The sequence below is a fragment of the Pomacea canaliculata genome, linkage group LG1 (genome assembly GCF_003073045.1).
Source record: "Pomacea canaliculata isolate SZHN2017 linkage group LG1, ASM307304v1, whole genome shotgun sequence".
In the NCBI taxonomy this organism is placed as follows: domain Eukaryota; kingdom Metazoa; phylum Mollusca; class Gastropoda; order Architaenioglossa; family Ampullariidae; genus Pomacea; species Pomacea canaliculata.
In genome coordinates this window covers 26421612-26443592 of record NC_037590.1, presented here as the reverse complement: position 1 = coordinate 26443592, position 21981 = coordinate 26421612, and the positions used below count along the sequence as shown (strand labels likewise).

Below are 21981 nucleotides of genomic sequence, written 5' to 3'. Positions count from 1 at the left end.
TTTCTTAGCAGGGGGTATTTGTGCACTTTCATGCATGATTGGAAATCTCTGTCATTCTAACATTCAAAGACACAAAAGACATTTGCATCACATTTTTACCAAATAAAATTTTTACGCATCCAAGCTATTTTTAATATTTATTAATGATTCAAGAGCCACACATAGTACTTATTGCCAAACAACAATACACTGAGGTCCAGTAACACATTTATTGAACGGCCATTTAAACTTGCCACTTTTACTCATCTTCATTACAACCTGAAACACTGTAAGATGCAATGCCAAGGATAATATTCTTCACGATACAATAACTGTTATTCATATTTATGATCAAGTTACTTTTACATAATAAACATTTAGATTTGTACAAATTTCTACACTTCAGGCAACAGGTCATCAAATTTTTTTTACTAGAGAGCAGCAACAAACAAGAGAGAAACTAAACATTCAATATAAAGTGAATTAATATAAAATAACAGAATGAAATAAGACACAAGAGCAGAAATATTACTCATGCATGCTTATGTTTAAAAATGAACATACAAACTATGCATAAGGGGTTTATGCACGCATGAAAAAATACACAGGAATAAGCAGGCATAGATCTGTAGAGATAAACAGCAGATCATGTACATAAGCAGACAACTTTAATAATTAAAATACAAGCAAAATAGTTTCCACTATCACAAAATAATTGTGAAGTCATCTTAATAAAAGTGATATATACTTACGGAAGAAGTTCACCAAAAAATGCTCTATAAACACATCTATATTTCTTCCTTTCTCTTCCACAACAAGCTTCACTAAAAGGTGTCTCAAATACCTTATCTCGCAAAAATGAAAACCTGAACCCCTATGGTTTAAAAATAAAACTCTGCTTTCAGCCTTATACTTTAAGATACCTAACATTTCACTAAAATTTGTCTATAGTGAATGTGGACGCTATGCCTTCTACATTAATTCATATGTTAGATGTATTCTTCTTCTTGTTCCTATTCGCCCCCAGTGGAGCATAGGGCCGCAACCACACCCCACCATTGGACCTGGTTCTGGACGTCCCTTTCCAGTTGGGACCATGTCAAGCCAGCTGTCTCCGCCTCTCTGTGGACTGATCTCCTCATGTCTGAGATGTATTGCTTATTGGTTCAAAATGCTACAGATGTCATGTGAGCGCTTTCAAAAAAAAAAAAAAAGGCCTATGAAATGTTACTCAGTTTGCACTATAAGAACTAGGTTACATGGGTTTATCACACAATGATTCTATCTATTCCTCCTCATGCATCAGGTTGCGCATAAGACCTTAACCAGAGTCTGCCACCGATGTCGATCGGCTGAAACACACTCCAAGTGACCCCATGTCCAGCCTTTTCCTTTCATCTCCCTTTCCACTGTTCTTCTTCAAGTTTCCTTTGGGCGGCCTCGTTTTCTTCGGCCATCTGGAGTCCATCGCAGGGCGACTCTGGAGAGGTCTGCTGTCTGCTGGCGGAGCACATGTCCAATCCATCGCCAACACCTTTGTTGAATCTGCGTGGTGATGGACTCGGTTTCAGTTCTTCGGTGGAGTTCTTCGTTGGTGATGTTATTTGGCCAAAAGATGTTAAGTAGGCGCCTGAGGCATCTGTTGTGGAAGATGTCAAGCTTGTTACTGATGGTTTTGGTCATCTTCCAAGATTCTGATCCGTAAAGGAGGGTGCTGATCACATTTGACTTGAAGATTCTCAGCTTGATTATCTGACTGATGTTTTTTGCCTTCCATGTGCTCCTGAGTGAGGCAAAGGCCTGGCTGGCTTTCGCCAGTCGGGCTCGAATCTCCACCTCTGCATCCCCGGACATTTTGGACCCAAGATAGGTGAAACTGTCTTCCTCAATCTCTTTTCCATTTAGTTTGATGCTGCCTTGGACTCTGGCGTTCGCTCTCATACTTTTATCACACAATGATAACACTGTATGAATATTGTTATGGTTTTTTTTGGGGGCGGGGGAAATCAAGGTGTTGACAATGTCAAATACTTTTTAAGAGAATTCAAATTATGTTTGATGGATTATTTTTATCAAGAATGGCATAACAAAGTGAATTATAGCCCAAGGTTTTTTCCCTATAACTTAAACAAATCTTCCATAATACAGAGCAGTTTTCTTGGAGATATTAAACACATTGGTATGAGAGATGCCCTGGTAATATTTAGGCTAGGTGTTTCAACTTGGTACTGTCATAAGCTCCGCTTTCATTATGCTGAAAATGAGAATATAAAGTGCCCTTTCTGTCAGGATAAAGAAGCTGAAATACACCTTCTATTTGTCTTTCCTATGTATGCTGATGCATGAGAAAGCTACATCCCCACAAAATATTATTAAAGACCTTCTCTATTCAGATTACAAGTTACAATGCTGACACTAAAACTAATGTTTCTAGCCCTCAGCCGCATTTGTCTACAAAGCATCAGACTGGAGAGATAGGTCCCTTAAAATAGCGCATTTCTCTGTGTGTTCTTTAGTACTTGTGTTTTCTGTAAATTTATCACACGTAACTTGTTATATTTTCTACAATTGCAAAAAAAATCACAATGTGACTATTCTATACAGTTTATGGGTGTTTACCTTAATATGGTATGCTCCCCAAGAAACGGGGCGAAGGTCTATTCAATAAAATGATTCAATTTACTAAAATTCATCATGCAAGAACAAAATGCATGAAGAAGGATAAAAATGTAATAGAAAAACCAAACAGGTAAGAAGTCTGATTCAAAGCCAAATATGGCTATAAAAATTAGCGATTTATTAAAAGTTTGAAGTTTACTTAAATTACAGGCAAACAAGTATCGAAAACAGATGCCAAACCAACCAACCAACCAACAACAATTACATGCTTTCTTCTGTGACTGTAGTAATGATTCATTTCAAATTATATATTTTATACAGAGGAATATAATTATGCATCACTTACATTAGATACTGGTACTGAGAAATGCAACATTACATGATTCTGTATAAGTATGAAGTGTTATATACTTTACATAATTGGATGTACCATACTTTTCAGGACTGGTAGTGCAGTTTGTTTACACCAGCATCACCTTATCATCACATTTGAGCAATGTTACGATGGATACGTCTCCAGGCAATAGAATTTGTTATACTCCATTATAATCTTATGAAACTACCCTAATATATGCTGTTATAGATCAAATGTTATTATGCAGCACATGACCATCTAGCAATAACAGACATACACGACAGCCCCAAATGAATTGTCAAAAGGGGGCATAATTTGGCAATAATAATAATCACAAAAAGTAGCACATTTCCCTGATAGGGGGAGAATTCAATGCAATGGGGAAAAAAAAAACCACATGAAAGACATGAGCAGAGTTCGTAAACTATAAAAAGAGGGGGCAAGAAAAGAAGACCATCAGTTATTGAAAGTATTCATGATCAAGTCCAGCCTTGAAAGCCAAGGTGGTCACTATGTGAAGCAATGGGGACAAGGCATTCCATACACATGGACCAGAGGAAAAGGCTCGCACAAATTTGTCTTGTCTGATGTGAGGCCCACATGAGCAGAAGTATGTGCCACACCAATCTTCAATTAAAACATTACACTCCTCTCATATTCTTAAACAGTAAAACTTGCATAGATATCAACACGAAAAAAGCATCCATTAGTTACGTTGCATTCAAGCTCACAGTGAGTATAAACATCTTTATAGTACAAACTGGTAAGAATTGTCCAAGACTTCATACAGTCTGCATTTCTAATATATGCAATTTCACTCATTCAGAGAAACAAATAATCACTGCCATGCTAAAGGCACACAACGTGAAAACCATGGTGGCAGCAAGAAACATTTTTTCTGAAAAATGCTGTCTAGTCATTTTGTATTACACCTAATGAATTTATGTATTGTCTATCAGTTTATGCTTTTCATCCACAAGTCAGCCTCTTTTTAGGGGTTTTCATAGGGCGAGTGGAAAGAAACCATCTGTTAACACGTTTTTTTTCTCTTGAAAACATTAAAAAAAAAAATGCAAAATGATATGGCACATTTATAATGATTATAGTTTAATAGGGGCATTTGCAGATTTGCAGCATGGATTATGGGTTTTCAACTGACCTGTACACAGTGGGAGTAGCTTCTGGCAACATAAGTTTCATTTCATATACATTCTATGTTTGTTGTGTGCATCCGTGTCTGCATCTTTTTTCTCTAAAGCCTACTCATAGGAATGGGATATGGCACTGTATAAGTTCATTCTATTATTATAAATTTGCAAAAGCACATTTCCACGAGTGGAGGCAAGTTCAATTCTTCGACAGTTCAGCACATAACAGAGACACACAAGTGTTAATAACTGAATGACACCAAGATAAACACAAATTAAGAATGAAGAAAATGACTTGATTATACTTTGTAGTTATTTTTACTTTTAAAAAATAGAGGATAGCACATATTTCAGCTTCTTTGCAAAGGACATTGAAATGACCCCAGTTTTGTCATCATCTTCAGTTTGCTGGTGGTGCAGACCTACTGAAGCTGAGAAACAAAGCCAGAAGCTAGCAGCCATGGATTATCAGGATACGTGTGATAATGCAGGCTCAAGAGGCAGATGGTGGAACCAAGTGGTTGGATATACAAAGTGAATAAAAGAGACCTGAGAACACCCCCCACTTCAAAGTAGCAGGTGAAGACATGCAACTACCATAAACTGAGTTTAGTCAGCCAGGTAGGAATAGAACCAGTTCAAGACTGTGCCAGACACTGAAAGTGATAAGGCAGTGCTGAAGCACTAATGAGGCATAGCACAGAATGGAGAGCAGGTGAAGTAGACCAAAAGGACTGACTCAGGTGGTAAGGCATTAGTAGCTCAGAAAGGTGTGCTAAGGCAAGTTCACAATGACAACAGTAGCGCAGTGTGACCATCTTGTAATCAATGCAAAAGTATACTGACATCCAGTGGAGCTGACAGAAGAGGGGTGTAGAATGGTATGCTTTTTGCCTACAAAAGATAGTATGAGTGGCATAATAGTTAAGCCCTTTAAAACTTATCTAGTGTGTGGTTAGGAAGACTTATGAACAGGGAGTTTCAGTAATCCAGCCAGAAAAAATACAAAAGCATATATCAGCTTCTTGGTGATGGAAACTTACTGGTTAAGGTTGAATGTAACTCATCATGTAAAGCTCAAGGAAGAATGGACTAGCAAACTACTCAACTGATACGACTCATGAAATAATGATGTATCAATGAAAACTCCAAGATTCCTGGTGGTCTGTAAAAGAAAACAGTTTTACTAAAGCAAATGAAATAGAGGATAGCACATATTTCAGCTTCTTCGCAGAGGACATCGAAATGACTCCAGATTTGTCATCATTCATCTTCAGTTTGCTGGTGGTGCAGACCTGCTGAAGCTGAGAAACAAAACCAGATGGTAGCAGCCATGGATTATCATGTGATAATGCAGGCTTAAGTGGGGGATGGTGGGACCAAGTGGTTGGATATACAAATTAAATAAAAGAGACCTGAGAACACCACTTCAAAGCTGAAGGTGAAGATGTGCTGTTAACTAGCACAAACTGGGAGTAGTCAGTCAGGTAGGTCTAGAACCAGTTTAAAACTGTGCCAGACACTTGAAGTAATAAGGTAGTGCTGAAATACTACTCAACACCCCAAATTCTAAAGTGCAAAAAGAAAAATGGTTTAAAATTTCTTGATTTATAAAAATGATGCTGCTCACCAGTTAAAAAAAAAAAAACGCTGGGTATAGGGAATGACATCAGTTTGCTGTACAGCTAATTTCCTGCACTTTATGCTATAACCTGGATAAGCAAACATCTAACAAGTTAAAGAAAACTTGAGCTGTCGAAAGTGCAAGCATCTGGAACAGTGCTGCATTGCTGCTGAATGAAGACTGCCCAGCATTAATTATTTGTAGACATATTCTGTCTGAGAAGACAATAGTTGTAAAATTGTCATGAAAAATATACGTTCGTATTGTAGTGCTAGATTAAGTAAGAAAAAAGTAAGATGGTTTCTAAGTAAAATTTAAGTCTTTAATATACATGTGGTTGGCACATAAATAAGCCATTTGAGAAAAAAGTAAGTTTATTCCTGTTTAAGGGACACAGGTACCATGTTTGTTACAGAGGTGTCCACATCAGAAAGAACATATACTATCTTCACAGCTTTGTTCAATGTAAACCAATTATCAGAAAGAATTACCAAGATTTAAAGCCAAGCTTACCTGCAGCAAAGTAACTTATACACTCTTCATCTTCATCACTAACTCCTTAGATATAACAAGCATACAACAAAATGCAAATATCACAAAAGCAGAAAAAAATAGTGTGAAGAATGAACTGCTTCCAATGATTCCTGTTTGACTAAAATGAAGCTAGACTTAAAAAGAAAGTTACTTCAAATCCATTTTGACCCTACAGCTTGCCAAATCTTATCAGAAACAGCTCTTTGCTAAATTTTAGTTAGAGTAAGAAGAAAGAACAATGAAGTTTTGAATTTTCTCCATGACTATTTTATTTTTTCTGCTTCAAATCAATTAAGAAATTTGAAATTTCACTCATCAAATGCCAAGAAGTGCTAATAAAATGATTTCCTAGGTCAGCAAGCAAGAAAAATCCTGTTCTTGCAATTTTCGTGAAAATTTTGCACACTTTCTGTCCTCCCCTCGAACACATTTTTTTGCTACAGTCTTAGCTTGTATTAATCATTGTAAAGCTTTGAGTTTAACTCCAATCACAGTGGGTGTATATACATACTCCTAGCTTACACTTTGCTGGTCTCTATATACTCCAAAGCAAACAGTCTGTCAAGTTCTTAAATTATTAGTTATTTCATCCACTCTTTAGAATTCCTTCACCAATAATAAATTTAAAGAGCACTTTACCCATCATCAAAGGCTCACTTAAAGCGCTTCACAAAAAATATAAACACACAGAATAATAATGGTCTCAAAACAAACAGTTCATTGTGTTCATGATTAGATGAATGTCATCAACATAGATGCAATGACTACAGCTCAGTACTACTACCAGACTATCCTTTTCTAGCCTTATTTTCTTTTTGAATTTGCAGCTTTAACATGTAACAACAACAAAAATCTACATGGTGGATAGTATATAAGTAAATTATTTTGTAGAGCGCATTTCCCAAGTTCAATGTGCTGATGAGCAAGAAACTGTACAAATTTTAATAACTATGTGGTCTATACACACTACATAGAACATGCATGCTCCTTTAATCACAAATTCTGCTGATTTATCCATGAGGGAAAAAATTCCAGAAAGAAATCTTTAAAAAAACTTAAGAAGTACAAGCCCAAGTCTATGGCAGACTCTGTAAAGTCCTTGTAAGTCTCAATAAATATGATGTTCTTGTCAATGCCAACCTCTTCGAAGATCTGCCTTTTAAACTCTCTATGCATTCAACGTTTCTACTTTAACCCCATCATGAAGTGTTGTGTCAAACCTTGATCACAAAGCACAAATTGTAAGATATCACTCTTACTGCCAGCATATCCACTTCCCAAATAATTTTTTTATTCTTGAGTGCTCAGCCCTTTTCTTTAAGTCCTTCCTTTATACTCAATCCATCCATATATTTTGTTAGAGATGCGACAAGCCACAGTTTGCCATGCTGTCTCTATTTACATGCTGCCAAATTGCTGGATCTTTTAACATACTTGTGGTAATGCAGTTCTGACTGGTTGAAGCTGGGGCCCGGAATGTTTGATGATGAAAAACTTGTTTTATCCATCAATATTAATGGTTCTAACTCTGCAACAGTATTTCCCTTTAAAAGTTATGCCTGGTTCAAAATATTTATTTTACAAAATACTGTATAGATAATAAGTAGTACTTAACAGACATGTTCCATATGTCACTAAACATCCCTCTCTATGATGGCTTACTGTTAAAGTGATGGAGGCTGAATATCAATGGAGAAAGACAGTTCATGGAGATATCTCCTAAAATCAAAGGTAATGAAGCATCCGACTCAGAAGCTGGAATATTATTCCTCAAGCAAGGCTCTATTTCAGATAGTGGGTCAAATTACTAGCAAAAACAAAGATGCTCCCTCTTTGCAAGTCTACAAAGCACCAGGTTTTAGCAGGTAACAAAGTGAACAGCACAAACTGCCTATTCAACAGAAAGATTATACTATGCTGACCTTTGAAGGTTTGGCAGGCGAGGTAAAGACAGTGGGGTCAACAAATACATCCGGTATGCTGCTTCCAAAAAAAATCTTTGTGTTTCCAGCAACAGCTTGATATTTGGCTAATTCCAGGTACTCTTTAGTTAGCTTTACCTGGAACATTAAGATAAAATATAACCAAAATCATACAAAACTGTGCAAAATTTTGCTTTTCAGTTTTTTGCTCAAATAAACAATTAGACTGTTAATATACTCGTTAAAATTCTTTGCATTAATCCCAAGCATTTTACTCCTATCCACCCACTCAAACATTGCACACATTTACTCAAACATTCCTACCTTGTTAGCTTCAGCGTCTCTAGAGATGCGATAAAACTCAGCATCTGCTTTTGCTTTTTCACGTGCTATGTGTGTCATGTCTGAAGAAAAAAAATATGGGTTTATTTTTTATCTCATTTCAACTACAACAATGTCTGTCAATAAGCTAAAAAAAAAAAAAAACCCTAAAGGGCCATCATTAAATCAGGACCTTAAACCAAAACCTAAAGAAACCCCCAAACTTTAAATTGAATGGTAAAGCTCTACCATATTTATAAATGAAAAAAATGCTGCCAATGGGATGGACCTAAACAAGAAAAACAAAAAGCGAACTGTAAAAACTAATTCTGGATGCCTTATGTACTAAGGTATAAAAAGTAGTAATTTATCATTACTTTTTTTTTAATTATGAAAGACTTGGAAAAACATGATAATGGTAAGCTTTATATAGCCCAAAGCTGGGCTCACTACACTTAACAAAAAGCTAATCAATATGTCTATAAAAATGTCCTGCCAAGCAGCCAGAGAAAGCAAACCTGAGACCAGTGAGGGTTACATCAATGTACACATCGACAAACAGTATTTACACAAAGAAATTTCTTTACTGTGTACATAAAACTATGTACACATATGCATATGCATAATCTACTTGTTGGTCCTGTCTATGGTATAAACTTCTATACCAAATCTCAAGGAAACATCCATTGTCACCACCATAATAAACATCTACAAAAGTATGATACACTTTACACTTCTGTATAAATATTATGACAAACTTTTGTGGAAGAATGATCGTGATGATGCAGTCCTCTTCTATCTGTTTTAATCATAAAATGACTCACACTACTGCAGGATAGTAACTGGTATAGTATCTACCAGATGAAACGCCAACAACTAACTCTGGATAAGTTTTGTCAGATTAATGATGCTTTATCTTTGTAAACAAGTTATGTTTTAGCATCCTGTACTTGTATTTAAGTGTCAAAATATCACAAGCAAAGATGCAAATATTGAATGACTAAAATGAGGTTACAAAGGCAAAAAGTTGGAAGTATTTGAAATAAGAATAATAAATTGACAGCCAGCATGAAGGAATAACTTGAGCTGACAGGGGCTAAAAATTTAAAATCATGCAAAAGCTGACAATGTATGATCACTATCACATGTAAGAGGACTATTTTGCTATTTACAAATTTTTAAATTACATGCAGTCCTTCTGGAAAACAGCCCTAGCATAATTTGCAAGTCAACCTGTATGGACTTTGTTTTGCACCCTAGCTGATCAGATCCACATCTCGCTCCTTGTCTAGCAGGTTATCAACCATAGTGGCTATTTTAGAAATCTGTTTACATCTTATGAAACAAACATGTACAAGAACTTACATCAATACATGAAGCATTTTATATAAGTATATATGCAGTAACTGTACTGTTTCTACCCATTATGTACAATCATTTGGTCAACCACTCTGGTTCCCATAATAGTTACAATATATTTTTCTACAGTTGTGCTTCTTTATTGTGATGATTACATACATCACTTAAAAACCTCTACTACTCAATACTAATTACTCCAAACAACTCAAAAGCTAGAACCATACAACTAAGCTTTGTTCAATAAAGCAAAAATCTGATAGGAAATTGTATGCTTTGGAAAACTAGATTTGATTCCTACACCCTTAATGGAATGGCTTAATGAAACTGAAAACTTTGCATCTACACCCCATGGACTGTGTTATTGCTATAGAATGCTCACCTTCAATCTCAGCAATTTTCTGTTCAGACTCTTTCTCCATTATCTTTTGATCCCACTGGATTCTGGCAACCTGTGCCTGTTTCTCTGCTTCTGCATCACAAACATAAATGAAAAAATGCTTTTTAATGATACAAATATTTGTAATGCTGTATACTGTTTGTGCGTTTAGGGACGATAAACGTTTTTATAAGTGTATTATGGATACAGATTTATATACTTTTATACCTCAAGTTATCTACAGTAGAACCTCGATTATTCTGTATTCAATTAACCATGTATTCAGTAATTATAAGGGATCACCTTAAAAAAAAACCTGTTAGATATCACAAGACTGCCCAGATTTTGCCACCAAGAATTTAGACTACACGAATGTACACTACGTGTGCCACAGCTGTAGATTTCTTTGTCGATGGGTTTCTGAGAATTACTCTAAAATGATTCAAAGAATACCAGCTGTGTTACTATTGGACAACACTTCTTCCCATCTTCTCAAAAACAAGCGATGGTCAGGGTTATATTGCTTATTCAACCTATGGACCAGGGCGTCAGAAGCATTGTCATAGGAAATCTTTACTCAGTTTAGTCTTGGAAGAAGATGGAGACCTCCATGAGTTTTACAAGAAATGGACAATTAAGAAAAAGTTTTCTCGTGTTCAAAGAGTTGGGATGATATTCCAAACTTAACCTTTCGAAAGTCATGGCGAAAATTGTTCCCTGATGATGCGACTGAAGATAAACCTTCCAAAAAAGTTTCGCTTGCATAAGTACTAAATTGTGCCAAAACATTGTTTGACTTTCTTGAGCAGTAAGCGGATTCAAATTTTAGAGACATCTTAACATTTCGCAAACTCCGCAAACCAGTAAAATTAAAGTGCTGCAAAAACACTAAGCAGCATCTCCTGTTTGATTTTTTCAAGAAAACTTCATAAAGAACACAAGAAAGGTAAGAATTTCACTGTACAGCACCTATTCTAGAATTTACAAATTTGTAGAATTATCCGTGATTTTTTTTTTATTTTCGGATTATGAACGCCAGTCATTAAACCTGATAATTGAGGTTCTACTGTATATGATAAGCGAACATCAAAACAACCACAACTATTAACAGTACCTATAATGGCTTTTTTTCCTCTCTGTTTCAGCCTCTTTCTCTACCACTTTCTGCTTCTGTATGGAGATCAGCAATTTTGTCTTTTCAGCCTCCCTACAAAAGCAAAATTAAAAAACTACAGGTAATCTGGCATGACTATGATAACATATTTCAATTTTAAAACCTAAGGTTTTATGTCACTTATGAATGGGAACATTCTGTCTAAATAATAGATGTTACTGTCATATATGGGGTACAGCTGGAGAAGATGCAGCCCTTCAAGTACCTAGGCATGACCATTTCCAAGAATGGTAGCTGCACGGCAGATGTACATATCCAGATGATGCATGCAACAGCAGCAATGGCCAGGCTCAACAAAATTGGGACAGCAGAAGTGTCAGCTTCCGCACCAAATTCAGGCTCTACAAGCCTCTTGTATCAGTTCTGATGTACAGCTGCAAAATGTTCTTTATGCATGTTCCACTTGATGATCAGCCATCTGAGGCCTATTCAGAATATATACCTGTCAGTAACCATGTATTAAAATAAAAATCATAGATTGGATTTGGAAAGGGTTGGGGGGATGGCGGAGAAATGGGGAGTAGATCACAGAGGCATCTTTTTCCACAACACCATAGAATCGCTGAAAATATGATCAGCAAATGAGCCACCTTCATCATTTTGTTCTCATCAGAACTTTTAAATGCTTCTTCTCAAGGCAACTTCTACAAGAAGACTTTATGAGGTTTTAATTGCTGAGGACCCTCTCAGTTGGCAGTGTGGTATAGAATAACAAGGTACACCTTTCCAAGAAGCAGCAAAATGAGACATGAATCCCTATGAAGTCAAACAACAGTTTATACAGCATTTTTGTTGAATGTCTAGGTATGCATTCTGTAAAACAGTTTTCTTGGCTACAATCTATTGTTCTAAACATGCTACTTTGTCAAGCAAATGTTTGCTGACTGACCTTGTTGCCTACTTGTGCCACCTTTCCAAAGAAATCTGTAAAAGCATTTAATGGTCTAAAGCAGGTTCTCTCTCTTCTGCAGACACAAAAGAGGCACTGAAAGCTTCTATAGGAGTGTGGTTTTTTACTTGCAGTCTCAGTTGACTGTCTCTTTCACCCTCCTCTGAGTCAGCATCTACATTTTCAATTCTACACACAACTTCTACAGTGTACTCCCTAGTACAGTGATACTCATGATGACAAGAAGGCTTGAAAATGGGTACATTAATCAATCTGGTAAGAAAATAACTTCCATTCTAAAAGCAACATGGAAATGTTATCTTGACAATAGAAGAGGGCAAGAGAGCAGGCAGATAAGATTATTCCACTTACATGGCCTCATAGTTTTTTCTTATCTGCTCTGGGATCTTGGGTTTAGTAACACGAACAGCCTGCACTGTCAAACCAGGGGCCATCTCATACAGATCCTGTTGTAAAGCCCGACGCAGATTTTCATCGATTTGGTCTGAAAAAGATGTGACAACAACTGCAAGGACACCATGTAAACATATCTGCTTATAAAATCTCTCAAACAGTTCTCCAAAATTCCCTCCCTTACTCTCCAATTTTTTTTTTATTGATACAGAGAAAACAAGTGCATGCCACTCACCCTCTCTTCTTTTCAAAGATGTCATAAATTTAATTTTCTTTTCAAAGCAATCTTAAGTCTCTTGTATTTGCAGTGTATGTAGTGGATTTGCAAAATATACAGCACAGTGCAAAGCACAGGCATAAACCTATTCAGCAATCCAAGCAAAATATAATAAAGTAAAACAATTACCAAATAAATCAATGTAAACTTCTTGCAAGTTGTGGATGCTGCAAAACTGATTAAGTTCATGGTGAATCTTGTTGTAGATGAGTGTCTTGTCATAATCAGCAGTGTAGTTTTTAACAATGTCATACACTGAAAAGCAAACACGCAAAACATTTCTCAGATCTATTAGCAAGGGCTGAACAATGTTTTATAATGCAAATAAAAGCATAAATTATGTGCCAGCATTGATGGGTGTCTAGGCATGCATGAACACACACAAAATGTGACCTACACACTTCATCCCCACAGGCATATGCACACACACAAATGTAACATATACATGTAATGCATGTATTTCACACATAGTCAAATATTAGTTAAGAAAACATACATTTATCTCATGGGTGTTTATTAACCATTTATACAACACACACACAGAAGCATTTTTGCACCTCTGTACCTGCAGAAGCATCCAGCTTATTAACAACTTCAATCCTCTCAAAGTAGATGATGACACCACCACTGAAACAAAATTTTATTAAAACCTGAGAAGGAGACGTCAACTACTATTCAAGTTCTATTCATAAGTTTTTGACATTTAACAATGCTTATATTTTTTTATTTACTGATAAAAATAAATTTCAGGCTATATTTTCAGATGCTTTCATTAACCAACATTACAATGGTTGCAACTTTGTTTTAATAGCAATAACCAAGTATTAAAATCTGTTTAGAAGCAGCTGAGTCTCGGTTTGATACAGGCAACATTTGGCTTAAGGGCTCCAAAGCTAAAATCACCATAGCAGGTGTTGACAGTACAAACTTGCCTTATGCTTTTAATGCTTTCTTTACTCAGTATGGAAGCATGATTTCTCCATAAAGATTAACGAAGTGCTCAATTCTCTTAATCCAGTCCAGAAAGTTGAAATTTTTAAACAATTGTTTCAGCGAGTAAAGATAAGCAAGGGTCCAGGTCCAGATGGTATTAGTGGCAGAACATTATGTCTCTGTCCAACACTTCTTTCAACACTCTCTGCATTCACTATCAATCCCTGCTATTTGGAAATTATCTACCACTATACCAGTTCCACAGAAAATTTAATCTCATCTCAATTGATATAGACCAGTAGCCTTAACATTGTTGGTCATAAAAGTATTGGAGACAATCATCAAAGCACTGACTCTAAATGCCTCTAACAAATTGTCTTAACCCACTGCAATTTGCATACCAGACCAAAAGAAGTGTTGATGATGCCAAGCTGTTTATCCTCTCTACTCTGTACAAACATCTGAAGAAACTACATGCCCATACACAACTGCTGTCGGTTGATTTCTCATCGGCTTTTAACACCATCCAACCATATCTCCTATCAAGAAGACTCTTTGGCAAGCTTTCCCTTGACTATCAGCTAGTGTCATGGATCATTTACTTTCTGGTTAACAGGCAGCAGCAAGTACTTGTCAACAGCACGTTTTCTGACTCAATCGAAAAATGCAGCCGCTCACCCCAAGGCAGTGTTTTATCCCTGCTTTTGTTTATTCTAGACCACCACTGTCACAGTAATCATGAGGCTCAATGTCTCATCAAATTCTCTGATGACACTGCACAGTGTCCGGTGTGATGACGATTTCTTATTTGGAAGTAAGACCAAAGAGACTCTCTGTGATTTCCATTGGAATTCTCTACGAAGTCCCATATCTGTCATCAAGGAAACGTAGAAATTGAACCATCTTCAACAACTTCATTGGGATATCAACACTCAGGTTCCATGAAGAAGGCGCAACAGCACTTGTTCCTTCTTCAGAAGATGAAGTCTCCCAGAGATTTCTTCAGCAATTTTATAGATCCCATATACAGAGTGTGCTGTCATCATTTATATTGTTTTACAACAGTTTACCAGTGAAGGTCAAGAGCAGCTTGTATACACCTGCTCCAAAATTACTGACAGCCCAGAGTGATCTTCAGCAACTGACTCATCACCTACTTTCAAATATAACAAAATATCTGATTTGTTGACTATTCATAGCAGAACATTTACTAAAGGTACCAACAGTTTCTTCCCCTATTCATTCATTGACACACAATGTGTTTTGTGACACTACTCTGTTCACATTGCAGTATGTAAAATAAGTGTGACTTCTGCTACTGTGTGTGAATGAATGTAAGACTTATCATACTTATGTAAGACTGAACCATGATTGTAAGAATCTGTTTGGTGAAGCGGATATGAATATGTTGTAGTATTGTTGTTTTGTAATTATGCTTCCATGTAGAGCTGCATCTAATTGCCCTCTGGGATAAATCAAGTCTTTTCTTACCTTGTTCCACAAGGAACATTTTTCACTTCATCTGTCTGCAGTGTTGTCTGGAAAGTGAAAAGTCTTTATTGAAATGTTGCAAAATTTACAGGAGGAGAAAGAAACAGTGAGGACATACCAGCTTCTACCATTTGTGCTCATATTAATAGTTGTGTATGGCTTCCACAGCAACTCACAGAAGTCTACATTATTACTTATTATGATATCTTTCTAAATGGTATCTTTACTTCAAAATCTCAAAGTGTATAAAAGTTATATTTTTTCCATTTACATACACAAATATTTTGCTAGCAAAATGATTAAATCTCACAATTTGTTGGTACCTCTAAAATTAAATTCAGTTTTTTTAGAAAAGTTAAAAATGTCTTAAGTACAGCTCAACTCCAATCACAAAAATTGATAATACTTCAATCCTAAATCATGAACATGATAAAATAATTATATGCAATGTCAGATTTACTAAATAAGCATTAATAAAGCATAAAAATACTGCAGTGAGATAACTCTGTAATTGGTAGCAACCAAAAATGTACATTGCTAGTGAGTTTTCAAACGGAGGTTTACTTTATTTTGTATAATCATGGAAAGGAAACACTTTAATGACAGTAGAGATACGGAAGTTCCATAACAATCTATGGGAATATCTATTTTTCATTTTGAATAAAGTAGGAAGAAGACCAAATCAAATAAAAAGGGAAATTTTCACTTTGACTATTATCTTATGATGCACTACTTTAAGGCTATAACTGCAACACTATAATGTATTTGGTCTTAAACTAACACTTATTGTCAAATTGCATTAAGTGCATAAGCAAACATTTTTATTTGTAGTGTTAAATCACCTGCCTTAAAATAATGCAAACTTTTTCTATTTAAAAAAATTAAGCAGGGCAGTCTTTCTACATATGCTTACTTGCACAGACCGGAAAGAAGTAAGAACTGGTAGCATGAAGTGATATCCTGGCCCACTGGTTGATGAAAGCAGTGCACCTCCCTGTTGATCACATATTGTGTAAAACATAGAACTGGCAATAAAATGGATAAGTACTTAAAAATTTTACCCAAGTATCCTTAAATGAAAAAAAAACATCAAAACTAAATTTAAATAAAGTGTTTTGCTGTGCTCCAAAAACAGAATATTTTTGCAGCAGCAAGTAACATCAGTAAGAGAATAACACTCCTGTTTGTATGAACTTGTCAACATTAACATGCTTCATTGTAGTGAATTAGCTCCAGTGATACTCAGCTTTTACTGTTTAACATGACATTACTGATATTTCCTGATCTTATAAACAATGGTTTTTGGAAAACTTTTTCAGAATGTGTTAATATTCAATCTACAGTGATATCCCTCCAGGGCTCAGTCTTGGCTTTATGGACATTATTCACATATGGTTCTTCCGGCTTTCCAAAACCTGGGCTCATACCATGGTTACTAGGAAGAATGGATGAAAGGTCCTTGAATTAACGTCAAATAGCACAGGCACTGCTATGTGCCATTCTGTATGAATGACAGATATGATAGAGCAACCAGACTATCATTTATTTTGTTTGCAAGAAAAAGTCATACCAGAAAAAAAAAAAAAAAAAAAAAAAAAAAAAGAGAAAAAGAAAAATAACAGCAAAATGAGTTAAAATGATACACTGATCATTTCCAATGAGATAACACAATAAATTTCAGCTGATGCTGAATGCGCCGATATAACAATAAAGTCACAAACCAATCAAATTAACACAAGGTGTAAGAAAGCTTACCAGTTATGCATAAACCCATTCCCATATTTGTCAATCTTTGTTTGGTTATTATGGACAGAAAGTTGACAAAAGTATAAATCAGGTCAGGTTTCTTTTCATCCAACATTTTTTTCCTTGATTCACAGCTATCCTATTGTCTACTGCATGTAAAAGAATGCTACACAAAAGTGACAGATCTCAGCATAGTCAAAGTCTTATCAAAATTTAAGAATGGTCACCACAATAGACTGAAACTACATTGACAATATATTGAAGCAATGAATTGAGTATGGCAGTCTTGAAATTTATACTTACTCTGTAATAAACTCCAACATGACCTGCAAAAAGTACAATGTGAATGGGTTATGCACAACTAAAAAACACAGACAGAAAATGGAGATTTGGCAACAAATATTTAACAAGTATGATGGTAGTCTTAAAGTTTAAAAAAGAAACTTCACTGCACACTGCAAAAAGTAGTGGGCAAGACTCTTAAGAATATTTTCCTAATCATTAGTACATAATTCAGTAAGATAATAAACTATCTGAAAACTTCCTTTTGAACATTATCTAGGTCAGAAGCTAGGAAGTCTTCAACAAAATAACACATTGAATGACCAAAACAAATGCAAAAGCACAATGACAGGGATCACAGAGATTTTACCACACTCTGTCAAAAGCCTTCTTAAAGTCTATGAAGTTGATAGAGGTCCCACTGATACTGAAGGTGCTTTTTTTATCAGGATGCAAAACTTAAAGATCTGCTTAACTGTGCTTCTACCTGATCTTCTGCTAACATTTCTGCTTCTGCTTCACAGTGGTGCTGCTGAGGTTCTGTATTACTTTCAGTATGTCTTTGCTTGGTTGAAAATGTTTATGGTTCTATAGTACTGGAACTGTTTGCTGTTTCCTTTTCTTTGGGGGGAGGGGAAGGTATGACTAGTGACTGTGTCCATTCTATGGGCCAAACTGTCTGGCCTTTCTAGTTTCTTCCTCACCCTGCTTAAGCAGCTCAGCTGGAAATCAACTGTCAGTGCAAGGCAGATTTTCTCCCTTCAGACTTTCAATCTTTTCAATAGGTCTGCAGGTTCACTGGTTCATTACCCAATGAAATCTCATCATACGTGTGGCAAACAACAGCCACAGGTGGCAAAATATTAAACTGGCATGCAGTTAAGTGGGATTTTGTCCCTTGCATTGATTTTAGAAGCAAAATGCATACTTTGCAAGCTGCTATTTCATAAACAGCTTTGTGTAAGACACTGCAATATGCAGATTTAGTTGCTAAAATACAATTTAGTTGTTTTTAAAAGATGAGCCCCTCAGTATGTTCTTTAATCCTTTCATAATGATAAGAAACAACTATCATAAAATTTCAAATACATCCAAACAGAATCATATTGGTAATAGTATCTGTTGATACATGCTAAGTTACTTTAATTTGGAAAAAAAACTTAACACGTTTAAAGCTATAATAAAATGAAGCAATTTTAAGGTTGTAGTTCTATAAATCATACTGGTGTACCCCAGGAGTATGTTCAATGTAGTTTCATGAGTTTATACTAAAATGCTTTATTTCGCCAACACTGTGTTACAGAGTCTGCTAAACTAACATTTCTAGCTGTTTAAGCTACTTTAAGAGTCTGAGGTCAGCACACATTTATATGGCAGGAACATAACATTTATAGACTGTCATAGTATGGCAGGTAAAGTGGTACTATGCCACTCAAATCTGCATTGCAGGCTAGTTGCTGGCAGTGGGTTAGTTGTGTGAATGCTCTATCCCACCAAGCTCTAAGAAATAACAAAAACAGTTAAGAATATCCCAAATCTAAAAGTGATATTCTTCACAGCATCTTCCAGAAGAAGAATAAAAAATTTAAAATTTGTAAAGCGCATACTCACACTCCTAAGGAGTATGCTCTTAAGAACAAGAATGAAAAATGAACAGCATATGAGAGACAGGGAAACAAACAAACAACATGAGCTATAAAAGAATAAACAACCATACTAAGCGAAGAATAAAATCAAATACAGAAAACACGAAGAGGAACTAAATAACAAAAACAAGAGCTGAGAGTAACATGATATTGCAAAAGGAAGAATGTGAAAAAGGACTAGCATTATGGGAAAGGTCATTAGGAGTAATGTTTACAGATGAGGTGCATTTTCAGTTCCCGTTTAAAGGGTTCAACAATGGATAGATGGCGGAAATATGCTGGGGAAAGTTGTTTTTCCTTTTGCTGTTTCCACAATTGACAGAATATTTTTTGTCCTACAGACATAACCACTTAGGTATTTTCCTCATTATTATTTTCTTCAAGACATACACATTTACTTAGCATATTTGTTCCCCAAATTCTGTAGAAGAGAATGGATGAAATCTGATAGAGGAAGGTGAGAGTACTTTTTGGGCCATTTGAAAGCATTTAGTGAAGAATGACTTCTAGGGTCACCAGCATTTAATGTGCTCTTTATTTCTTTCCCTCAGAAACACTATTGTTTCGCCACCATATGCTAGAAGTTTTGCCTTTAAGTTTAACTGATATAAGAAAAAATTATACCTATCTGGTTCATTAAAGACAGTTTTTCAACAACTGCATATCTCATTCCCCTCTCTTTACGAGGATCATACTTGATACCTTTAAGCATCTAGTTTCGCTTTTTTTTCCTGATTTTGGTGCTAGCACGGCATCATATATCTTCAAATAATACACTTGTACCCATTTATATCTGATGATATAAAGCATAGCACACTAATGAACACATAGTTTCACAGAGCTAGTCTCCCAGCTTGGGATAAAGAGAGTCAAGCAAAAGCAGTTCAATGCTGTGCTGTCTGTGTCACCGCCATTATCCACGAATTATTGTCTTTTGCAGACTATCCTACTCGATTCACTACTTCACGTGAGTGAAATACTTAGACACAAAAATGGGCGAAAAGGTCTAGTTTAATGTCAAGTGTTGAGGTCAGTCTCCATACTAAAATTAAACATCGGCTCCGATCTGTTGCGATTAAAATAGGGACAGCTACTGGGACTGAACGTTGCTCACCTTCTTCAATCTTGTGAATGGAAAAATTAATGAATGCACCAAGAGCTACAGCAACGACTGCCAGAGCTACCGCTGTTTGTGCCATCTTTTGTGCCTGATGCGATACGCGCCAGTTATCCGAATACCTGAAAATGGACATTTTAAATATTTTGGTTCGCCTGCTTACATTGCTATATTATATACACAGCAAATAAATAGCAAAAAGACAGAATAGAGTATTGTATGATCATGAACACGTTTCTGTCATGTTGTTACTTTTCAAGTCTTAGGCTTATCTCAGTGCATGTTCAACTTTGATCACCTGGTTGTGGGCTTCAGTGCTCTCCGCAGCGGAGACGACTGTCAAAGGGAAATCATTCGCGGAGCGTATAGGGCGTAGGCATTGGTGTGAGGTTTTTCAGTTATCGATAAATTTACCCCCTTACATCAGAAATTACCATCTAAGATGGCGAAAGCTCACGCATCTCTAAAATAAAAGCGTTTTATTTAAATTGTGGTTTACTATTTGAACAATTATTGTCATACGTCCATAGTATCTCAATTGTTTAGGGTGAATTTGGAGCATTAACAAAAGTCGAAATCACTGTATGCAATTGATAAGATAATTATTTATCCCAGAGAGCAGTTCAGTTGCAGCTCGATTAAAATTTGTACACAGTTGTATGCACAAAATTGGCTTCTACATTCGTGTCTTATTCATTCGCACAGCCACATTCAAAAGTCGCACGGCTGAAACATACAAAAGACAGCCGCAGTCTGTTAAATTGTCCTGCATGCAGGCACACAAAATCGGCGGCCCGATGGGAGCTGGACAATTTCTTTTCAGAGCATGCCTGTCATCACGAAGGATTGCAGACACTTTCAGAAGAGTCCGCCTATTATACAGAGTCTGAAGAGAACTCTGAGTTGACCCAATGACTTTGGAGCAGGTGGATACCACACGATGTATGTAGGCTGCTCTTGTCCTTCACCGATAACTGTTGTAGAAAGAAATAAACGAGAAGGACAGAACGCTCTCTATGTGCGATCTGTAAAAAAGCTGAAGAAATGGAAGATAGTGGAGTGAAATTTCGCGAAAATCTTTGTGCTGATGCAAAACTAATTGACAGGGTTCATACCTCTGCTTTGAAAATGTTTCTGGGTGTATCTTTGAAAACACCAAATATTGTTTAGGGAGAATGTGTGAGATGCTTTTTATTGTACAAATATAGTTTTGATAGATTGTTACAAGCAATAATGGAGTGAGACGTAGTGACTAGTAGTGACCATCTTATCCTTATTGTTGTCTTAAAAGCAGTCACTCCCAGTCTTCCTATTTGCAGAATCTGAATCGTATAGGCATGAGAAATACCTTAGATTCAGACTAGGTGTTACTAAGCTAAAGTGTCATAAATTAAGGTATATAAAAGACACAAACATTAGAATTGTCCCCTCTGTAAAAACATTGAAGAAACTAAATTACTTTTTTTTTATTGTTGTCCACCATATACTAGATTACGGGAAAAATTCATCCATCCCAAACTTTGGTCTACCCATACATTTCCCATTTTCAATACTCATTCCAGATAACCAACATAATATTACAAGTTGTCTAGCACTTTATTAGCATTTTATTTGACCAATGCAACGAATTCAAGAAATTCCATCAGCTAATAGTAAAATTTTGTTTTATAGCAAGATAATTGTTTATTCCTAATTCACGTATGAAGACAAGTGAAGGAGCAGCACCGTAAGAAGATTGAAAAATCACTACTACCAAATTTGCCATTACCTCTCTC

At 36.0% G+C, this 21981-nt stretch overlaps 1 protein-coding gene across 1 annotated transcript; it reads right to left on the bottom strand.

Annotated features, from left to right (window-relative positions):
* Positions 1–1963: 1963 nt before the first annotated feature.
* Positions 1964–20530, bottom strand: LOC112564651 (erlin-2-like). The gene is given in 14 exon segments (XM_025239611.1): positions 1964–7787; positions 8182–8319; positions 8506–8585; positions 10241–10330; positions 11352–11367; positions 11369–11444; positions 12673–12805; positions 13121–13246; positions 13557–13618; positions 15416–15462; positions 16329–16409; positions 17465–17487; positions 20204–20328; positions 20505–20530. Coding segments are annotated over 13 exon segments (963 nt in total). The 5' UTR covers positions 20289–20328; positions 20505–20530; the 3' UTR covers positions 1964–7781.
* Positions 20531–21981: the final 1451 nt, after the last annotated feature.